At 33.5% G+C, this 23,484-nt stretch overlaps 1 protein-coding gene across 3 annotated transcripts in view; it reads left to right on the top strand.

Moving 5' to 3' along the window:
* Positions 1–17,636, top strand: part of LOC143248891 (epidermal growth factor-like protein 7) — a 53,643-nt gene extending 36,007 nt beyond the window's left edge. For all 3 annotated transcript variants that reach the window (XM_076497801.1, XM_076497802.1, XM_076497803.1), the window contains exons 3-8: positions 2,629–2,744; positions 3,530–3,625; positions 8,716–8,838; positions 10,662–10,744; positions 12,904–13,114; positions 14,833–17,636. In XM_076497801.1, the coding sequence (XP_076353916.1) occupies positions 2,629–2,744; positions 3,530–3,625; positions 8,716–8,838; positions 10,662–10,744; positions 12,904–13,114; positions 14,833–14,882 (679 nt within the window). In that variant the 3' untranslated portion in view covers positions 14,883–17,636. The remainder of the gene's footprint in view (positions 1–2,628; positions 2,745–3,529; positions 3,626–8,715; positions 8,839–10,661; positions 10,745–12,903; positions 13,115–14,832) is intronic.
* Positions 17,637–23,484: the final 5,848 nt, after the last annotated feature.

Below are 23,484 nucleotides of genomic sequence, written 5' to 3'. Positions count from 1 at the left end.
CACTTTATTTAGCAAATCATATTCCCTAGGATATTGCATATCCTTCCTCCTATCATTTATGGTTTTTTGTCACTTTTGCGGACGATGGATGACATGAGGTCCAGTTCGTAAACTGTGTAAATAAGTATTTGAATTCTACTATGTTGAGTAAGTGACATCAGGAACGTGATATGAAATATCATATTTAGACCGAGCTGTTTGAAATATAAAATGTTCGGGAGAAATATATAACTAAAAAAGATTTTTTAAAAACTTTGCTTGGTTTATAAAAATGAATAAATAAATAAATAGGCCTCACAAGTGTAATATTTATGTAATTTAATTAACAAAGCATGTGTAGGTTTGTTTCGAAATAATTTAACTAATAAAAATCTTCTATAACAATATATTTCACAATTGTAAACGTAGTTATATTGAAATTGGGCGAATAAAACTGAACGTTAGAAACGAAAAGGGAATCAAAGTATTTCAGGTTCGAGTTTAAAGTCGCTACGGGGGACACAGTTCTAAATGTTACGTGTACTGACAGTGATGGTACGGTTATTATTTTAATATCAACTGGTTGTATACAATCTGTTATGTTCTACACTTTATGTACCTCTGCGTAGAAAAAGTAAACAATTCGTTCAAATGAGAACTAAATATAACTATTCGTTGTATTACTTTATAATCTCTTTACTAAGTTATTGTTTTGTGTGTGTGTGTCGAATGTTTTATTTAGAAAAGTTGTATCTAGTTGAACTTTGTCATTTTACAGTTACGTGTTCTGGAAGTCTTATTATGAAATTATGTTTAGTTAACTCATTAAATAATTAATCATAAGATTAGCAATGAATTTTTAAACACACAAAAACAAAACGTGTGAGAAGGAAAAAGTGACAATCTTATATTAAAGAGCCCTCTAGTGGCACAGCGGAATATTTACGGACTTACAACTCTAAATATCGGGTTTCGATACCCGTGGTGGAGGAGCAAAGATATCCTATTGTATAATTTTGTGTTTAATTACAAAAAACAACAACAAATGATAGAGAAAGAAACCCAAATATTTCGAATTATGTTAATGCCATCTGCTAAAAGGTAAGATACTTAAATTTATAACATTAACTACATTTGAGATATCCTATTAGTAATTTGTACCTAATTAGTAGGAGCAATTTAAGCCCATCATATATAATTATCTTTTTTTGTTTTATAGTTTGAATAAACTATTATTAACATATCGACAAGGAAATTATTGCAGCCAAAGCCAAGGTATTATATCCAGACCTCATTTATAACACTCGAAAATTAAACATTTATTGATTGATTGTTCGGCACTAAGCAGAAAGCTACAGAATAGCCTATCTGTGCTCTGCCCACCACAGGTACCGAAACCCTGTTTCTATTGATGTAAATCCGCACACATACCGCTGTGCCACTAGGGGACATTAAAGTTGTAAAAAAACAATATAATAAGTTTGGATTTCTTTTGAATTTAGCGAAAAGCTTCTCGATGGCTGTATTATGGTAGCCGTCCCTAATTTACAAATAATAGACTAGAGGGAAGTCAGCTGGTTAACATCATCCACCACCAACTCTTGGGCGACTTCTTTCTTAACGAATTGTAGGATTGATGGTCACGTTATAACGTCTCAGGGTTGAAAGGACAAGTATGTTCGATGTGAGAAAGATTCCACAATACAGTGGAAAATTTAGATTTGAATTTAAGAATATGTTCTTTCACGAAGGTCGTTATCATCTCATGCAGCAATGTGGAAAGTTTCTTGAAATAAATAAATCATAGAGAGAAAAATAACATAATTTAACTTAATCTTCTCTCTCGCTTTTGAGTTTCCTAATGTGATATAAGAATTACACGAACTTTGCTAAAAGTAGTAATGATACTTAAACTGAAGCTCATGACATTAGTCGTACTCAGCTTATCATATATAGTTTTAAATAAGTTTAGTAACACAGAATAACTTTGTCGATAAGTTCAAAATTATACAATGGGTTACCTGTGCTGTGTCTATTACATGGTTCAAACCCTAAATTTTGGCTTTATAACCCATTACTGCTGAGTCACCGAGGGGAGACAGAAATAACAAATAAAAACGTTAATAAGAAAGAAATAGAAAGTTTCAAGAATTCAATATGCAAATCACAAACATTTAAAGTAAAAGTAAACTGAAACTGATGCATCTATATATTCGTAAAGAAGGCCTACCTCCTTCCCAGTGTATGTAATCAGCATTCTCGGGTGGTTAGGGCCCTCGACTCACAATGTGAGGGTGACGGATTAGAATCATTATCACACCAAACATGCTCGCCCTTTCCAATGGAGGCGTTGTAATGTGACGGTCATTCCTAGTATACGTTAATAGAAGAATAGCCCAAGATGTGGCAGTGGGTGGTGATGACTTTCCTCTAGTCTTTCACTGCTAAATTAGGGACAACTAACGCAGACAGGCCTCCTGTAGCTTTACGCGAAGTTCAAAATAAACCCTACAACGTCAGGCTTAAACATAAATGGCGTAGCAGTTACAGAAATTAACTGGTTTGTCTTCATAGGTGATTAGCAAATTTTCAAATTTACTGTTTCAAATATCTGTAGCCTAACTTTTTAATGGTTATTAATGTCCTCAGAATTTTGTACGAAACGGCATATCGTTCCGTCTACAAGGCTGTACCTCACACCGAAACTGTATTTGAATGTTGCCCTGGGTGGACTCGCAGTTCCTCTTCGTACGATTGCACGAAAGGTAAAACTATAGCTACATCATACTTTGAACTACAATATTTCTATTGTAAGTAAATACATCAATTTCTTTGCGTGTTTGAAGTGATTTGAATATTAATGTGAATTTTTTTCTCTATTTTCGTTCTTTGTCAAGAATAACTCGTTTTTATATTCTTTATACGATTCAAAAAGGAAAAACTTTAAATTTCTGCATCACAAGAAATGTTCAAATTCAACAAATAATTAAACTAAACTAGTGAAATTCAAATTTACTTTCTGCAACCACGTGTGTTTAGGTTATTTGACATTTCTAGGGCACTATATAGAACACTTTTTTTCTTTTTTTAAATAAAATAGATGCAAGAAGCCAGTAGAGAGTTTGTATATTTTAGTTAGACACTAAAAATAAGCCAAATATCAATTGTTTGGAGAAATCAATAAATATCAGATAAAAATACGTATTTTGGGCCTTTACTATGACACAGGATCTGAACACATGATGTAAAGATACATCATACTTGAGCCTAAATACATTACATCTTTCTTGTAGACCACACGTATATTGAATTAATTTTTAAAAAAATCCAATAAAGAAATTGCAGAACCGTTTCAAAGTCGCGAAAATGAATCGATTATTGAAACCACCCGTTGTCACAACAGAATACCCTTCAATTGCAACGTGTGCAAAGTTATCCGAATAATTATAAAACCTGTTTTAAGTTGTTAATTACAATGTTGTTTTTATTTTAATATTCAAATGTCATATTTTTCTGTATTCGTGAGATATGTAATCTTTTGTTTATGTAGCAATATGTTCACCCGGATGTAAAAATGGAGGAACGTGCGTAAAACCTAATCATTGTATTTGTACTTCTGGTTGGTCTGGCGATACTTGTGAAACAGGTAAGGTTTTGTGTGTAATTTGGCATTATTGATTTTCATCATGTTAATATTTTTGGAAAATGTTTTCGCGACAGGTTACGCTGGTGCTGTTTTTTCATAAGCATTTGTGAAGTAATAACATATATTTTAGTATTTTGGTTTGTTCTGAATTTCGCGCAAAGTTACACGAGGGCTATTTGCGCTAACCATCACTAACTTACATATTTAAAAACGGCTGGTATCGGTAGAGAAAGCACTAATAGAGGAGCGAACAACGTTTCGACCTTCTTAGGTCATCGTCAGGTTCACAAAGAAAGAAAAGGCTACTGACCGGTAGCTGACCACATGTTTGAAGGCGGCTGTGTAATTGAGTGTAGGAATGTAGAGGGCGTGCTATAGATGTTGGATTATATTTATTAACATGGGTATAAAGGTGCTCCTTTGTATTGGTTTATTTTGGGCTTGAGTTGTTGTATAAGTAACACTTCTTTAAGTTTGCGTTTGTTTATGTTTCTTTATTTAGTATTTGGGTGTTTTCTATAGTCATGTATTTATTTGATTTGCGGTGTTTGAAAACGTGTCAAGATGATTTTTTGCGTTCTTTGAATCTGGTTTCCATTTTTCTACTTGTTTACAAATGAGTTTTCTCGTCATCACGGATCATCACTAACTTAGCAGTTACTAAGTAGAGGTAAGGCAGCTAGCTAGTCGTCACCACCAATCGCCAACTCTTGAGCTACTATTTTAACAACAAATAGTGGAATTGACTGTAACATGATAACGCACTCACGGCTGAAAAGCTGAGCATATGTAGTAGGACAGAAATTCGAACCAAGATTGGGAGTCAAGCGTCTTAATCACATAACCATATTGAGCCACTTACGTGTTTCAAGACTTATTTTATAGTTAAGTACAAAGTCACAAAATGGGCTATCTGTACTCTGCCAACCAAGATTATTGAAAGTCCGCTGTGCCACTGGGGGGGGGGCATGTTTCAAAAGAACAACAAAACGAAACGAGAGCTGTCGAACCGTGGATCTTACGTTTCGTGTACTCTTACTCCTACAAAGAAATCTTTCTCATCACTTTTGAGGCTATGAATATGTTATAACGTTGATGGATAAATCCTACTATTCAATCTGTCAAGAAGGGTCCAACAGTTTCCCATAGGTGATGACCAGCTACCTTCCTTCTTATCACCTGAAAATCTACGGACGACAAACATAAATAACTTTGCGCGAAATTCAACAAGTAAACGTTTGTTGTAAACAAGTAATCTCAATTAATTACAAACTTTTTGAAAATGTTAACTTTTTAAGAATGTTAATTGTTTCTTAAAGGATATATTCTAAAGAGATGCAATAATTTGCACAGCTATTCAGTTGTTATAGAGATAGACCATATTATGAAAATCAGTTGACTCAAACACAGCCTTAAGGGCTTATAATGCTTAAACCCGGGGTTTGATCCACGTAACTTTACTAATAAAAAAAAGCAAGAGTAGGGGACGTTTCATTTACACGTTCACGTGAAGACTTTACAGATATTTTCGTCTTGAAATTTTACTGGTTTTATAGAGATGTTCCGTTTCATTTACTACAAAACCACACCTGTGGCTTAGCAATAAATTTGAGAGCTTATAGCTCTTAAAATCGATTTTAGATACCCGCGGTGAGCAGAACACAGTTTGTTATTTAGCTTCGCGCTTTAACGCAAACAGATTTACTTCAGAGCTGTTCCAAGCAACTATAGAAACAACGCTTTGATTAGAGGTTACCACGTATGAGGGCCTGGCATAGATAGCCATGCGGTTAAGGCTTTTGACTCGCAATCTGAGGGTTGCGGGTTGGAATTCCAGCTTGCTCTGTCTTTTAATCATGAAGGCGTTATACGTGGTGGTCAATCCCACTATCTGTCGGTAAGAGTTGGCAGTGGGTAGTGATGATTAGTTACCTTCCTTCTCGTCTTTCACTTTTAAGTTAGGGACGGCTAACGTACAAAGCTGTAGTGTAGCTTTCCGCGAAATTCAAACCAAAGTTGTTTTTTTATCGTTATTAGGGCAATTAGATAAATACGTATATATTATATATCGTGAAAATGTGGTTCGTACTGAATGTCAAAAATTCAGAGAGAGAAGGTATATAAGTTAATGACAAAGTGTCACAATGTTATAACAAAACACTTTTTCACAAAAACTGAGAGAATTATAGTCTAGCAAGAGTACACGTGGAATTTTTGTTGTTGTGGTTAGTATTTTACACAATCACGTACACCAAATTATTATTTAGTAAATATGTATTTTATATATTCATATATTAACATTTGTGTGCGTGTGTGTGTGTATATGTAATAGCTAAGTAATACTTAGTCATTATCAGTAGTAGTTATAAAGACTCGATAAGGACCACTTTTTCTTTGTTGTGATCAGGGTTCCTTTCTGGATCTTCTTGAATAGAGGTCTAGTGCATTATCCACTCGAATGGAGTTTCACGACTTACCTAAAGATGGCAGCAGATTTACAAGTCTCACTAGATGTGTTTCGCGTTAAGTTAAAAGGTTCATGGCATAGGCTTTTCAAGGAGTCGGTCCTTGCGATTTGGTCATTATCTGTTTACTGTGAATTATAGGTTAGTGTCTCGTTGTTGCCTAAACACACTTTGCGCCTTGGAGTCGTGAGTGCACCATAACAATAACGGTTAGATCCAATTGTTTAGTCAGATAAATTTAATCCAAAAGTTGGCGACGGGAGTTTTTATCTAGCTTCTTTTTCTGTAATCCATCAGTTCAACATTAGGAACGTCTAAGCACTATAGATGGCTCTCGTGTAGCTTTGGGAGAAATTCTACAACAAATAACTATCTGTTTAACAAAAGAAAACAGAAATTCAGAAAAATGTCAACTTGTTAACACGTTTGAAGACATGTTCATATTTATATAAACAATAAAGAAAAGTTAATAATGTAGACATTTTTTGAAACATATAGAAATAATTATAGTGTCTTTTTAGGCATACTGTGTTACTATATTAAAAGTAAAAACAAAAAAAAGACGCTTTTTATTCTTCAATTGCATAAGAACTTAAGGTGTGCAAAGTGCAACCGTATTATATGCAGTTACGAGATATAATTTAAATAGTAGTAATCATAGTGTCTTACAGAAGAACAGGTTCAGAGATAAATTTCTGTAGCACAGAAAATCTTGCCGTTATGATTTTAGACTTACAAATCCACTAACTTATTGCTAACTCTATGGGGGAGCGCTAGAAATTGTCAATAAATGATATATAAAGAAACAAGTGATACTAAAATATTTTGTCTGCTTGGCTTTGTCGACTTGACAAACGAGGAATCTATTTTAACATGTGTTTCATTTAACTTTATTTGATACATTAGTCTTTTATATACCTCGTTTATTGTTCTGGATGTTAAATATTTAGATCGAATATAATTTTTCGAAGTTCTTATTTAAATGTGCTCTATATTTGACCGGATAGTTCTTTTCCTTAGGTATAATTAACTAGTACACTGGGTTAAGATACACATTTTAATTTCATAATTAAAACTGTGACTTACTATGTTTGTATTCCAAACAAATAAAATTCACAAACTGTTTAATATAAACAAGTTATTTTTTAACGATTATAATTTCAACTTTAAGCCAATATTTCTTACACTTTTCTATACTGCCTCCCAGTGGCACAGTGGTATATTTGCGAATTATGTAATCTACTACGTGAAACCAGGTTTCGATACTCCTGGTGGGCAGAGCACAGAGAGAGCCCCTTTATGTAGCTTTGTGCTTAATAATAAACAACAAAAACTACAACAATTGTTTTTTACCTTTTATCGTTAATAACTTGTACTGAAAAATAATTTAATCCTGTAGGCTAGAACTGTAATTTGTAAATTAATTTAAAAGTTCTATAAAACAAAATTACTTGAAGAACAGACAGCCTTAAATCTATACACATGTAAACTAAAACTTACAAATGTTAGAATGGCCTGAATCATCAGTTTGTTACTTTAGCTATAACCGATATTTCCTAACGTAAACTTAGTATCTCCCAATTCAATTAGCTTAGAAAATGTTGGCTAATATTTAAATTATGTGTTAATTTAACAATACAAAGCGTCCTCTGGTGAAACAGCGGTAAGTCTACCGATTTACAACTATAAAGTCCGGAGCTTAATTTCAAGAAGCGGTCTCGATAATAAACCAATGTGGTTTTGTTACAAGAAAAATATATAATGAAAGATAATATTTTGGTTTATTTTAAGGATTGTAATCAATAACACTGTTAACATTTTAGAGATAAAGAAGGACTTTACGCTACGTGTAGATCATATAAAGATGGTTGTTTGCTACAGTTGTTTCTGATAGATTCCTTGGAAAAGACGTTCATTGTTTTGTCAAAATCAAGCAATGAATTAAGAAGTTAGTGGATTCCACCAAATTATTAAAATGCCTATATTCTGCAAACTTGTATTATTCATGACATAACTTCGATTATCTGCATTACATTTCACAGACTAATTGTATTTTATTATTCATTATGTATCTTCGATTATCTATATTATATTTTATAGTTTATGTTTCTTACAGCAAAGTCACATTGGGCTCTCTGCTGCATCCACCGAGGGGAATCAAACTTTTAGTTTTAGCGTTATAAATCCAAAGACTTGCTGCTGTTTCAGCGGGGGACGTATTTTACTAACTCGTAGGATTCTTATTATTCATGGTGTATCTTTGATTATCTGTATTATATTTTACCTACCCGTAGGGTTTTATTATTCATGGTGTATCTTTGATTATCTGTATTATATTTTACCTACCCGTAGGGTTTTATTATTTATGGTGTATCTTTGATTATCTGTATTATATTTTATCTACCCGTAAGATTTTATTATTCATGGTTTATCTTTGATTATCTGTATTATATTTTACCTACCCGTAGGGTTTTATTATTTATGGTGTATCTTTGATTATATGTATTATATTTTATCTACCCGTAAGATTTTATTATTCATGGTGTATCTTTGATTATCTGTATTATATTTTACAGACTCGTAGAATGTTATTGTTCATGATATAATTTCGTGTATCTGTACTAGACGTAGACGAGTGTTCCAAGAAAGTAAAGAGTTGTGAACATGACTGTATTAACACTCCAGGAAGCTACAGATGTCAATGCCACAACGGATTTATCCTGCAGTCAGATGCAAAGTCTTGCAGAAGTAAAGTATTTTTATTCCTTCTTTCTACCGAGCTATAAAGTTAGAGATTTATATTTCTTCTCACATATTTTTCTTTCAATCTGCTTATAAAAATAACGCAACAATAAACTGTGCTCATTATCAGACCTAAAGAAAAGAAAAAAACGTAACCCAACAGTACTTTGCGCCATGGATTTTTTTTCACTATATTTCAAAATAACCACGTCGAACACAAAAACCGCTTTACACATAGATATTAAATATAGTTATGTTTATTCTATCCTTTATGTGTGGCTGTATGCTATATGTTGTTTGTTCTTGTAAAATATGCCTGGGCGTGTTTTAACGGTCAGCGTGTCCAAATTGTTAATGGTATCTGTGTGTGGTTGCCGCAAAAAGGAGTTCTGTAGTTTGAGGCTGTAGTGAAGGTCAAATCCCACTATCTGACCAGTCACGAGTAGTGGTGGTGGATGTTATTAGCTGACTGTATTCCTAATTTATCAGTTCAAAATTACCCGTGGACTGTGCACACAGAGCTCTCGTACAGCTTTGCACGAAAAACTTAAAAAGAGCCATTTTGTTAAATTTTCTACAGAGGCAGGCATAACAAAATGTATTAATACAAAAGATTAATTTTGTTCTTTTTCATTCTAAACAGAAACTCGTAACCTTCATTTTTGGTAGCAGCCTTCTTTTAAATCTTATTTCAGTATCCCGTTTGGATGATTACGAAAATATTTCCTGCAATCGCTGTTGTGTTGTTGAAACTAAAAGTTTGTAATGACCAATTTTAATGGAGTCAAAGACAGTGAAAAGAAAATCACTGGCTACATTGCAACAAGTCATTTTTTTTAAATGCTGGAAACATTGATACTTTCTTTGAAAAGCCTAAATATATCAGAATAACAGTTAGGTATCCATAAGAGCAAAAAAAGGTGCAAATTACCTGTATGCATAAGTTTTGAATGATTGAAGTAAATAATGTTTATTTAGCGACAGTTTTTAAGAGTTTGAAGTTAAGCACGAAACTGCACAATAGGCTATATGTGCTTTGCCCATCATAGGTATTGAAACTCGGTTTCTAATGTTGTAAGTCTGTAAATATAACGCTGTGTCACTGGAGGGGTCTTAGCATTGGGCCTTGCATAGTCAAGTAGTTAGGGCATTTGACTCGCAACCTGAGGGTCGCGGATTCCAGTTCTTGTCACACCAAACCTTTCTGCCGTGAAGGCTTTAAAATGTGACGGTCAATCCCACTATTCTTTGATAAAAGATACCCAAGAGCTGGTTGTGAGTAGAGATAATATGCTGACTTCCCTTCTTCATAGTTGAATTAGAAATGGCTAACACAGGTAGTTTTGCGTGAAATTCAAAACAAACTGCTTTAGCACAAAGTTACACAATAAACTACTTGCTAACCCTGGATTTTAGCGTTATAAATGTGTAACCTTTCTACTGGGTCACTGAGGACAAAATTGTTTTCTAATAAAAATATATTTTATCGTTTAAACACTGGATAATAAATGCAGGATAACATTTATAGCGGGCGAAAAAATGTTCAGCCAATAGAAATACGTGTTTTATGTACAATTAAAAACTTCCATTTTCATCAAAGAAAAGGCTCATGTAGCTTATTGTTTGATATCACGTTACAAATTTATTGGCCCATTTATCTGTAATTTTAGGCCTAGCCGAGTTTGAAATCAAAGGTTTAACTTGAATCGTCGTGAACTAGTTGTATTTATTCCTTCTATTTCGTTTTCAAAGTCTAATTTGCAACAGTTTAACAACGCCTCGTTATTGTGAACGTATTATGAAACAGTGTTCATGTCTTTTGTTTGTAGTAAATCTTCGTGACGATCCAGAATATCAGAGATTTCTTCAAGGTTACCAGGAACTGAACCAAAGAGTTTTTGTATTGGAAAAGGTATGGCTGGAAAATTTGTTCAGAACAAATACATTTTTAGTGCTGATCTTTTTACATCGAATCATTCAATTATTAGTTAATATTTATTGATTGTTTTCTTTTTCTCGATTTGAGTTTCAGTTTACTTTTCACACTGAAAGCGAATTCTTCTCTATTTAAAATATTAAAGTATGTAATTAAATATTACAAACACCACGAATTTATTATGTTAACAGGCGATCACTTTTTGAGATCTGATATTTGGATAGTGTTTCTTTTACATTTGGATCATTAAAAGTATGTTATACGAGTTAAACTGAATACATGCGCATAATATATTTGATTAGTTTCAGTAGCTCATTTTTTTAGGAAGCGAATTTTCTAATTATGTTGTTAGTAATATTTATTTAAACTGGTTAACGACATTATGGGTCCAACATGGCTAGGTGGTTAGAGCACTTGTCTCGTAATCTGAATATCTCGGGTTCGAATCCCCGTCACACCAAACATGCTCGCCCTCTCGGCCGTGGGGGCATTACAATGTTACAGTCAATCCAACTATTCGTTGATAAAAAGAGTAGCCCACGAGTTGGCGGTGGGTGGTGATGACTAGCTGCCTTCCCTCTAGTCTTACACTGCTAAATTAGGGATAGCTAGTGAAGATAACCCTCGTGTAGCTTTGCGCGAAATTCAAAACAAACAAACAAACAAATTATCAAAGGATAATGGATATGCGTTATGAAAATTAATTTCAAAATTTGCTGTAGAATTCTGTTAACCTCTTTTATATTTAAAGCACAAATTTCTGTACTTGTTTGTTCCTTATATAACTACTCCTAGGCCGCTGGACCAATCTCAACTAATCTTTGTGGGATGACAGTTTGGAATAAGGGAATCAATGTTAGTTCAGGTTCACAACTCCTCCACCCTTCACTATTACGGCCATTCAGTATTTACCATCTTTTGACGTAAGTTAACTACTTTTATAGATGAGACCACAAAACAAAAAACTATTACATTTTTGTGACACAACAGACATACACGCAGTGTGGAGGAATGGCACACATACGTCTTATATATGTATAAAGCGCACTAGCACTCTCAATGGAGGAATGCAATAAGAAAAAAGATCGCCAATATTGGAATACTGCATAAGCCCACCTGAAGCTTCTACTGTAAAAACAGCCACCATAAGGCTGAAATGGAGAGTCGTTTTTTGAATTATACTCACTTCCTACTTTAACCTATGACCTTTCAACTTCGGTCCGTAAGACACTTCTGCAGTCTATAGCAGTTGCAATTAATTAATTTCATGAAACGCTGTGGAAGAACATTACGAATAAGTGTTAAAAGCATACCTACCGATAATAATTTTGTTGCTGTCTCTTCCAACAAAGTCATCCTGACCATCGCATGGAGTATATCATGTTTGAAGTATATATTTATTGAGTCCTTAAGGAATATCTATGAAAATCACCATTCCTACTATTTAGTTTCAACCCCAAAATGTATAGGTATTTATCATTGTTCTTCTATTTTATTTCTTTAGCCAGTTTTATATTAACTGTTATCCTTTTCCGAACGGTATGGATATCTTCAGTGAAGAGCAAATTACTTTGAAGTATGCTCCTCATATAGATAGATACGTTTTTAAATACTGAAATTTTAAAATACAAGAAGAATAACAAAAGTACGTAAGTTATGCGAAATATATGCTACTTAAAAATATAACATGAATGTCTCTCATGAAGCATAAGGTCCCGTGTGGTCTGGCAGCTAGCGTGCTAGGCTGCTTATCGTAAGGTGTGTGTTTTGATACACGTTGGCGCTGGAAATGCTCCACACTTTCCGCTGTGGTTACGTTATACAAGAATTAAACAAATCCGATATTCTATTTTATGTACTGGATTGACGCTTCATGACAAAGGTTGCTGCTAGGAACGTCTAAATCTGAAGCATTTTAGCCCACGTTAACAAAAATGCTGTTCAGGTTGACACATTCCAATTCCAAAAATAAGAAAACGAACTTCAGAATTTATTAAACCTTTTGGACAAAGTGGCTTGACAATTCATCTTCTTTTATGTGGAGGAGAATGTATGTTTTTTCATAGTTTAATACGTGAATAATGATCTACTGTGTTAAGATCATGAGATTTAATACTATGTTTTGTTTTTTTCAGATCCAAAAAAAACATAACCTGACAGACCTTGAACATAGAATAAAGAAAATAACGGAATCAATATCATTCATCAAGAGAAACCATGCATCACCATCTAGAGGTCTAGAGGGTACTACCCAGGTCTTGAACTATCCTTTTTATGGTTCCCCATGGGAAAGAGTTCACTCACTAAGCGAACAGATTTCGATGCTAGAAGAACGACTTGAGGACTGTCAGTATAAGAATATAATATTTCTGATGAATGTTTTAACAAGTAACATGTTAATATGTACAGTTAGCGTTCCACAAAATGGAAAGTACTCGTTAATATTTTCTCTATTTTGCTATCAGTCTAGAGATATGTGTCCAACATAATGTTGGTGTGAACGTGCTTTGTAGTCACTGTGAGAAAAACCTATACCCTGGATAGCAGAAGTGAAAAAAGTGTCATTGGCCACTCTTCAGTTCTTCACGTCATATAGCCTGCACAAGAGCAGGTGTAATAAATAAACTCAGTATTCCAAACATTATTTAATCTCGAAGGCTAAGTTCAAGGGGGATCCAATTCAATCTGAACTTTGATCAACGTGTGTTATTGGATTACTGATGAGGAGTGGAGCTCTCCGAAACTAGTATAACCCAATAACACACGTTGATCAAAGTTCAGATTCAACTGGATCCCCCTTGAACTTTAGACTTCGAGATTAAATAATTTTCGGAATACTAAGTATATTTATTATATATAGATACGTATGTTTTAATTTGTATTTTTCTAGTATAGTGATGTCGGAAATCGCACATTTTTGTTTTAAATAGATAGAAAAATAAGATTGTAAAACTGGCTAACAATAAGATTATTTTTGGTGATTTTTATTATTTTCTTTTTTTTTCACAATTATTTACATTTTATCTTAGATTTAACTGTATTTCAGTTCTATAAGTAAACTAGAGATGTCGCTCTGTGGTTGAAGATGTTAAAGAGAACTATGGTCGGTTATATTTGCTAAACCTAAAATAGTAGCAAGGAGGAACTATTTTCGTTAGTATATGATCCCAAATGTAAACTGGAATCTAAGAGACAGCCAGAAGCCTTTTGTTCTATCTTACTGAGAAATACCTGTGTTTTTCGGTTTGATTAATGCGAACAGTAAAAGTTGGTTGAGTTAGTTATTTACATAGATAACTGTGTTCTTACGTTTCAGGCGTTTCATGGTAAGAAATAACCCTTTGTTGATATTTCTACAGGGATTTAAATATTGTGATAATCATTTTAGAAAACAAATTTACTCTTCACATGATAATGAAAACTTAATTCAGCTAAGAATGTTTCTGTCTCTAAATAACACTTTGAAACAGTACATTTTGATGTGAAAATTTTTAATTGAATGGTTAATTAGTGTAATGAATTATATGTATTTTACATTTATGGGGAGTCAGCAGTATGCATATGTCAAAGACGTTTGGATACTTAAGATATGTTTGTGTAATATGGCAGATCATCCAAAGAACAGTAATACAAACTTTATCAGTTATCCAGGAACGTTTCCAATTAAGAAGAATCGAATATAGTTGGTCATGTTATCGACATTTCTTTTGTGTCTAGTCGTCACTTATTTTAATAATAATTATTTTTTCTATTGATATGTAACTAATATTTCACAATTACAGCCCTATGAACGTTACATTTTGTTTAGTATTTAAAACTGTTAGATCGATCACGATGTATTTTCCCCGTTGTAAGCTAATGAGATGTTGCTAAGAAATGGACTGAGGTAACAAATCTTACTTTATTAGCTAAGCCTGAGAACCGCTGAACCGGACTTCCTCGCATGCTTTCTGAGTTTAAAACAAATACCTGCACGTGCTCTAGTCTTTCATTGTTCTTTTTACCATTGAGTTTAAAGGTCTCTAATTAACTATAAATGTTCAATCTATTTTCTGTACTTTCAGGTACATGTAGTCAGGAAAGACGAAATTCAAGACGAAGACCGTGGATGTAACATTGTTAAACTGAATGAAAGAAACGCCACACGCAAAAAAAGACAAACAAACAGATAAGACAACATCAAAAGAAAACTAGCGTACCTATTTGACATTATAAAAGATTCGTTATCCAAATAAAAATTGTCATGTGTTCCGGTTCTACATTACAACAGCTGTTGTAACAATGTTTGTGAACAGTAAGTTATTAATATAAAACGAAGCACATGTATTGGGGATCATCACCAAAGTGATGTCTTTCAGTGCTAGTTATTATACCTTCTAACGATCTGATCCGTTAGTAGAAATCCGTAGGTTAAACGACATCACAACGATGTGAACCTTTAATTAACTGCTGTGCTGAGAACGTGATTAAAGTAAATCAGGACATCTGTTTAAAAGTTGCAGAAATCACTGATGACTGAAGAACATCTTCCTCTTTATGAAGATTATTTTAACTTCTGCAAACATTTTTGTGGCTTTTCGAATAAGAACTTACTAATGAAGAACGTTTGGGGCTGTACATTTAACAAGACTCCACATGCGACACAGCTATATATCTGTGAACTAACACATCTAGAAACTGGGTTTCGATACCTGTGATGGGCAGAGAACAGATAGCCCATTGTGTAGTTTTTTGCTCAGTTACAAACAAACATTTAAAATATTTTATTTTGCAAGAAAATGTGTGTGTTTTCTTATATCAAAGCCACATCGGGCTATCTGCTGAGCCCATCGAGGGGAATCGAACCCATGATTTTAGCGTTGTGAATCCGCAGACTTAAGATCCATCAAAGCTTTTGACCAAGTTTTAATCACCGTCATTGTCAGTTAACCTGACTCAAGGTGTCAGCAAGTACAAGGTCATTGAAACATAGTTAAACAACTTTTTTTCTGGCACCCCTGAAAGGGTGGAATTTAGTGGCGTGTGATTCTAATTAGTTTTACTCTTAATATTACTTTTAACTCAAGACTGTAACTGAGTTCCTTCTGATCAAGAATGCTTCTTGTGGGACTTGTAGAAGGACCTTTTTATTGTAACGCTCTCGTTGCACCTTGCAGTTGTTTAAATGATGTCTATGGCTTTAAGTGTGAATATTTGAAATCATAGGTGTTTTCTTAACTACCTTAAGTTGTATCATTTCAAGTTTATGGTGTTAAATTGTGGCATTTACATTCACATGGTTGCCTAATACCCAATATAAGTTTACCTTTTCATTCACATCGATTGTAAAATACTATTCGGTGAATTGCGAAGTTTTCTTAAATCATTCTATACACGCAATACCCTAAATTCTGTTAACTTTTCATTGTAATCACGACCATTGTAATTTCCGTTGCAAGAAAGGCTTATATACTATACGCCCAAAATCATCTCTTGTTTCTTTGTGTTGTACGGATGGAACTGTGAAATGTGATACTGAACAAACAACATTAATTGTACAAGAATATAAAAGATAAATGTATCTCATGATGACGAGAAACCCATTTGAAGTAAAACTTGAAGATGATCTAAGAAGGTCGAAACTTTATTCTGTACTTTTTATAATTAAAGTTTTAATACCCATACCAGCCGTATTTAGAATACAGATAAATGTATCCTGTTGCTGACAAAAGTGATTATTCAACATTTTATAAATTGATATCTTTATAAATATCGTTGAAATTGTTTTATATATCTTTCAGTACCTTTCCAATAATGTAAAAGTTGATATAATCGCTCTCATACAAGCATGTATTTTCATTCTAAACACGTTCGTGCGTAATGGCTTATAGAGTCGTCTGGTAACTTAATACAACATCCATGGTTTATTACGCTAGAATTTTGAGTTCGATACCTACGAGGGTTAAAGTACAGCTAGTCAGTTATGCAGCTTTGTGCTGAAACAAATAAGCCTAAAAATTTATGAATAATAAAATCCAATTTTTCTCAACTGAGATACAATTTTTCGTGAGATGTTTTGAAACACAGTGTTAGGAAAACTCGAAAGTCCCTAAAGTAACAGCTAACAGAATATATCACACCAAAAAAAATTAAGAAGCGATATTTATTCTGTAGTCTGTTATACGTTTTGTAGCTATCTACACCAAATACATATATCTAAATCAGGGAATGTTGTTTGGAGAAAATATCGAGAAACAGAAGTGGTGTTGTCAGAAACTTGTTAAACAATTTTCTCAGCGTGAATCTATCCAGAAGTAAATCATATTAGTTTTAGAATAATTTTAATTGCAGTAAACCACTCGGCTAACGAGAAACCTTAATCTATTGATAATGGAAATTCTATATTTAAATATAGTAGATACACTGAAATTAATATCTTACAGATTTTACTTAACTAAGCGTGAACGTAACGAGTCTTATACTGTAATAATTCATAATCACCATGGTTTGTGATTTCTGCAGTTGTTAAAGTCCAACTACCATATAGAGTTAAGTGACCTTACAGGTTAATTTCCAAGAAAGCAATCAATATCTTATTGCCACAATTCTTACCTGTTAATACTTACTTATTCATATTTTTCCGATCATCATACATTTCTATGAAGTGTGTGTGTGCCTTTGTGTTTTCTTATAATAAAGCCACATTGGGCTATTTTTTGCGTCTACCAAGGGGAATCGAATCCCTGGTTTTAGCGTTGTAAATCCGTAGACTTACCGCTGTACCAACGGGGACTTTCATAAAAATCTGTAGATTTGTTAAAAGAGTTTTATGTAAACATTAGAATGTGTTCTGTATCTTAGAAGTAAATTCATTCAAGAATTACGTTTACACATTGATTTATTGTTTTACTCTTGTAATTCACTGACTCCCCAGTGGCCCGCTCCACTGAGAAACCGAGGTTCGATACCTGCGATGGGCAGAGTACAGATAGCTCTTTATGTAGCTATATGCTTAATATCACTCAAGAAATCGATCAATACTCTCGGAATTCATATAAACAGTGAAAGAATTACAAAGCTGAAATATCCAATAATTTCAAAAAAATGTGACACGGTATGAAAGCGTCGAACTGACTGACAGTTCATGGAGTCAACAATAATGAAATGGTTTCCATTTAATATGTTCATGCGAATATCTCCAACAGAATAGGTATTCTCGTATGAATATCCTTGTAAAGGCCCAGGTTTTAAGGGTTTTCTTAAAATGAACCTTACAATTTTAAAATCTACGGCTTGAATCCTCGACACAGTGAGAATAACGAATTCTTATAACTTGATTGGTTTATCTTGAATTTCGCGCAAAGCTACACAAGAACTATCTGGACTAGTCATCCCTAATGTATAAGAGTAAGACTAGGGGGAAGGCACACAGCCAACTTTTGGGTTACTCTTACCAACAAATAGTTAAATTGACTATACATTACAACGTGCCCTCAGTTGAAAAGGCGAGATTGTTTCGGAGTGATGGGGATTCGAACCTGCGACTTTCAGGGACTTGGAGTGCCTCAACCACCTCACCTTATGACTTGAACTGAGAAACAACAAATACACAGAATGTTAATACCTTTATTTTATTATTTTATATATAATTTGTGTTTTTGATAAGCATTTACTTTAACTGCAAATACAAAAAGTGTTAATAATTATCTGTGACAAATTATTACGTCTGTAAACATAAAAACAGCAGTAATGGCGTCTGCTCAAACATGTTTTTTTTTTAATTATTCAAACGTAATAGCAAAAATGTTCAAATCATTCTATAATCACAAATACGTATATCAAACGATTATGTTACCTTTTTATTTTGTTACCGAAAAAAACAATACATCTAATGATCTTAAGTTGTAAAAATGTATATTTTTAATATTTAATATATTTTTAAAAAGAATAATCTCTAACATTGCGTCAATACAATTATTTATAGAATAATCTCTAACATTGCGTCAATACAATTATTTATCCTGTTACATAAAATAGATTTAGGGACAAACAAGATAATCAGATTATACGAATTATTTTCAATCTATACATTTTTATAAACGTCGAGATTCGAAGCTTTGCTACAAATAGTTTGAGATGTCAGTACAAATAGACAAGACTGTATTTCTATGAATCGATACAAACTATTTAAAAATAATGTGTGCCCTTAAAAAAATATAATAATTTAGTAAGGCAGACTGTTTCATTTTACAAAACATAAGGTACGTAATTACTGTGATAAAAGGTACACAATAATTTTGTCATTACAATTTCAAAACAGCATACTTTCAAACGAACGGAATGTTTTTATTTCAGACACTATTTGAAATGATACTCGGATGTAAAATCAAACGCTTGCAGTGTAGAAAAGTGAATACCAAGTAGGTTTATGGTCGGTGGTTCAGCGGTAAGCTAAAAAGCTTATAATACTGTTTGTTTGTTTTGTGAATTTCGCGCAAAGCTTCACGGAGGCTATTTGCTCCTCCCTCCCTAATTTAAGAGTGTAAGGCTACAAGTAAGTAGTTAGTCATCACCACCCACCGCCAACTCTTGGGCTACTCTATTACCAACGAATAGTGGGATTGATCGACACATTATAACGCCCCCACAGCTGATATGGAGAGGATGTTGGGTGCGAAGGAGATTCGAACCCGCGACCTTCATATTACGAGTCAAGTGCTCTGATCACCTGGCTATGCCGTGCTATCTAGAATGGGATCTCGCAGTGGGTACAGTGCAGATAATTAGTTATGTAACTTTTTTTTTTTGTTAACATCAAACAAACAAACAAAGTAGGCTTATCGGAACTTATAATAATTCCACGTTCGATATCCGAAGGTGACACGTCACAGATTGTCCATTGTGTAGTTTTGTGCTAAAACAAGCAAAGAAAGTAGTCTTATTTCCGGTGTCATCTTATTACTGCGCAGTAACATTCGATTTTGTTTCACTTGTTTGTTATGTATGTAATATTTGATAACGGCTACAGTCGCGGATCGAACGTTCCGAACAACAGAAATGACGTAGAAACGTTCACATGATTTAAACAAATATTTACATATGATATTAATAACCCGGTATTCATTAAATATCATTACATTGAAATTTTTTATTCACATTTCTTCAAGGCTAATTTTAACCTGGCTTTTGACCTAGTAATATAATAACAGCAACAAATGCCCAAACACTAGTTTCTTAAATAACTTCATTATTTAACGGCAAAGTATACATAGCCTCGAATTCATTCATATTTAGCTCTGGAATGTCTATTTTTTTACGTTGTCTCTATACATTTAAAAATATTCCTGGCTAATTATATGTTTCATTTTAACAAAATTACGTAAATTTTACATGATAATGTTTTCGCTAATCCATTCTTTCCTATATTCTTTAATGTGTCTTCTTTGCAACATATTTGTGTTTTGTGAATATTAATCTTATATATTGTGTTTGTTTCTGTAACTTTTACGTCACGAAATGTTCAATAAAATCAACAATACTGGTTTATTGTATCAAATAGCCTTTAAAAGGTAGGTTTTCATTGAGTCTTTGTTTCTCTTTTTTGTACATTAATCGAACTCCGAGTATAATACGTAAAAGCACATGTTCCATAAAACTACAGTTTACATTATAATATTTGGTTCAATCAAAACTTCTGTTATAGAATCATTAACATTTTTTCGATGTCCAAAATATGTACACTAATAATGTACACAAATAAAACAAACTGTGCTAATACAACGACGATCATTTTCGAGGTATTTTCCCAGTTTTATATTTATACCACCAGGAGAAGCTCGCTGTCTATACGATTCAATGAATTTATTGTACAACATGGTATAAATTTTGTGTCGATAGTTAAACCAGCACTATTGAAGTATGAACAAAAACGGTAATTTACACACATTATTTTAAAAGTTCACGATAGATGACGCTACTTTAAAAGTTACGGGCAGCAAAAATATGATTCCTATTGTATCGACAGAACCACTTTCAGAGTATATTACCTGTAACACTTTTATTTTAACTTGTAAATGAATTCTCAGAAACAACTTTTCATGACGAATTATTTATAACAGTTATTTCTAGGTGATGTACTTTTCAACTCTACGAAGATATTTCAGTTAAAGGGTCTTGTATTACTAACTATTTTATAACTGCTCTTAAAAACTCAGGTATTTCACTGTGATAGTTTCAACCGTCTTAAATATTTTTATGCTTACCCAAGAATACTCATATCTGACGAAATACCACTTATTAGATTTATAGGAAGGGGAAATTCTTAGCCAAATATTCAGCCAGTAAACCATCTTTCTATTGCCATTTAATTAAACCACAGTAAAATACGACCTTAAATAACTTCCGTCAGTCTACTCACATCCTACAAATTTTATAACTGAGAATGTGAAAAGCTTATCCAGCCAGACATCATATTACGGATGAGAGTGTGATTGTTAGAGTCCTCACCACTCTTAGTATACAAAGTTCTGCAAACAATAAACTATAAAAGTTTCTTATTTAATCAGAACGAAACTTCTCTAGTTCTCTTAAATATGTCACTAATGAATATTAGTTGAGTATGTTAATTTTTCCACCTCCATTTTGCCTCCATGTACCAGAAGAAAATCAGTGATTACTGATCCGAATGGTAACTCATCTGATAATGCTTGATACGCTGATAGTTCCAGAAGAGTCTTATAGTCTTCCGCACTTGATAAAATCTATTTTATGCTCGTAAGACTCTGTACTTGTAACAGTACATAAATAATTAAACACTAATACCTTATGCAGTTTTTTTACAGCTTTTACAAGTTTAATGTTATATTCAACAAGATATGCAGCAAGATAGTTTAAACTAACTAATTAAACTGGCAGCCCTCAATGTTTATTTCTGAACCTTTCCTCTAGGCTAGCTGTCTTCTATACCAAGATGATTTAAACTAACTAACTAATCTGGCAACCCTCAATGATTATTTCTGATCCTCTCCTTAAGGCTAGCTGTCTTCTATACCAAAATAGTTTAAACTAACTGACTAATCTCGCAGCCCTCAATGTTTATTTCTGATCCTCTCCTCAGGGCTAGCTGTCATCTATATTAAGTCAAAACTGGTGTTCCTTTTACACTAATCAACCGAATGAGATGAAGAAAATCATGTTTTCAAAGCCTTTACATACGTTTTGAGGTGTCCTCTCAGTGCTGGTCTAAGTAAAACTGTAGTCATCTTGAAGGCACAGTTGATTGCAATGTTATCCATATACTAATGTCTTTCTCCCAAAACGTACTTAGGCTGACACACTGAGGTGCTTGTGACGTTTTCTTTACTCCCAGAGTCGCTGCTGGCGTTTTACGCTTTAACGTTTTATTCAATGTCACGCTTTTGAATGTTAAAGAGGCAAATGCTATCACTGAAGACAAATAATATCTGCTTCTCCTAGGATATTTTAAACAACTCTCTAAAAAGATTTTCCGTGAAGCTCTCAACCATGTTAGCTCTATAACATTTTACTGTCTTATCTGCATATATCAGTTTTTGTGTATGTGGTGTAGCACTTGTACAAAGGTAACTAGAATTTTCTCGACTTTTCTAGATTCTCGACTTTATGTAGAGTTTAATTTTCTACAAATCTGAACTGGTGTTAAAGATTGTCGACAATACTCTTCCAGACTTCCATCCAATACACACAAGGATTCTCTACTGTGTCACCGTGTCACGGGCTAAGCCATTTCAGGTTAAAAGGACATACAGAGACACTTCCTCTTCTGATCAAACATTCCGGGTTAAAAGAACATGTTGCGTCACTTAATCTTGTAATCAAACATTTCGGGTTAAAAGGACATGCTGAGACACTTAATCTTGTGATCAAATATTCCGGATTAAAAGGACATGCTGAGACACTTAATCTTGTCACCAAATATTACACGCAACTGAATGTGATTGTCCTTGATGGTGTTGCTGTTCTCGCACTTCGCTTTCCTTTCGTATATCTATCAGTTTTATATATTTCTCTCATGTATTTACTCATACCATTGTAAACATAAAAAATTACCATTTATTACTGCTAACCTATAGGTTTAGAAATAGGTTTTGCTGTTTTTTCTCTTTATCTCTTCTAGTTTATTCTTTTTCTTCATTTTTTGTTAAACTACTGTCTTCTATACCCCTTTTCCACCCAAACCCCCAACTGGCCCCTTTCTTTCTGACCTTTCACCTGTTTCTGTTATATATACAATTATAAAATTTCTTAGCAATAGGAGGTCCTGTAATACCCATATCACATGAACTTAGGAAAGAGTCCGCAAGCTCCAATCATTTATTAATGATTGCAGTCCTCTAGTTCTTCAGAGACTGACCAAAAACAACCGTTTTCTCATCTTTCTCAACCTCAACCAAAGCTCTTTGAGTGATGTCAAGAAAACCCACTTGTAGAGAAATATATATGCAAGAACGGCTCGTTCAGGTTGAGAAAATATTTTACGTAGAAGAGTGAACAACCAATATAAAGGAACGCCTTTATACCTATATTAAATATAATAAAATAAAATTATATATTCAAACATCTAACACCGCCCTCTACATTCCGACACTCAGTTACACAATCCATTCCAAATATGTGGTCAGCTTCCGGTCAGTTACCTCTTTCTTTCTTTGTGAACCTGACGATGACCGAAGAAGGTAGTAACGTTATTCGCTATTCTA

This window comes from Tachypleus tridentatus, chromosome 4, assembly GCF_004210375.1.
Source record: "Tachypleus tridentatus isolate NWPU-2018 chromosome 4, ASM421037v1, whole genome shotgun sequence".
NCBI lineage: Eukaryota > Metazoa > Arthropoda > Merostomata > Xiphosura > Limulidae > Tachypleus > Tachypleus tridentatus.
This window is presented reverse-complemented; position numbering and strand designations above follow the sequence as displayed.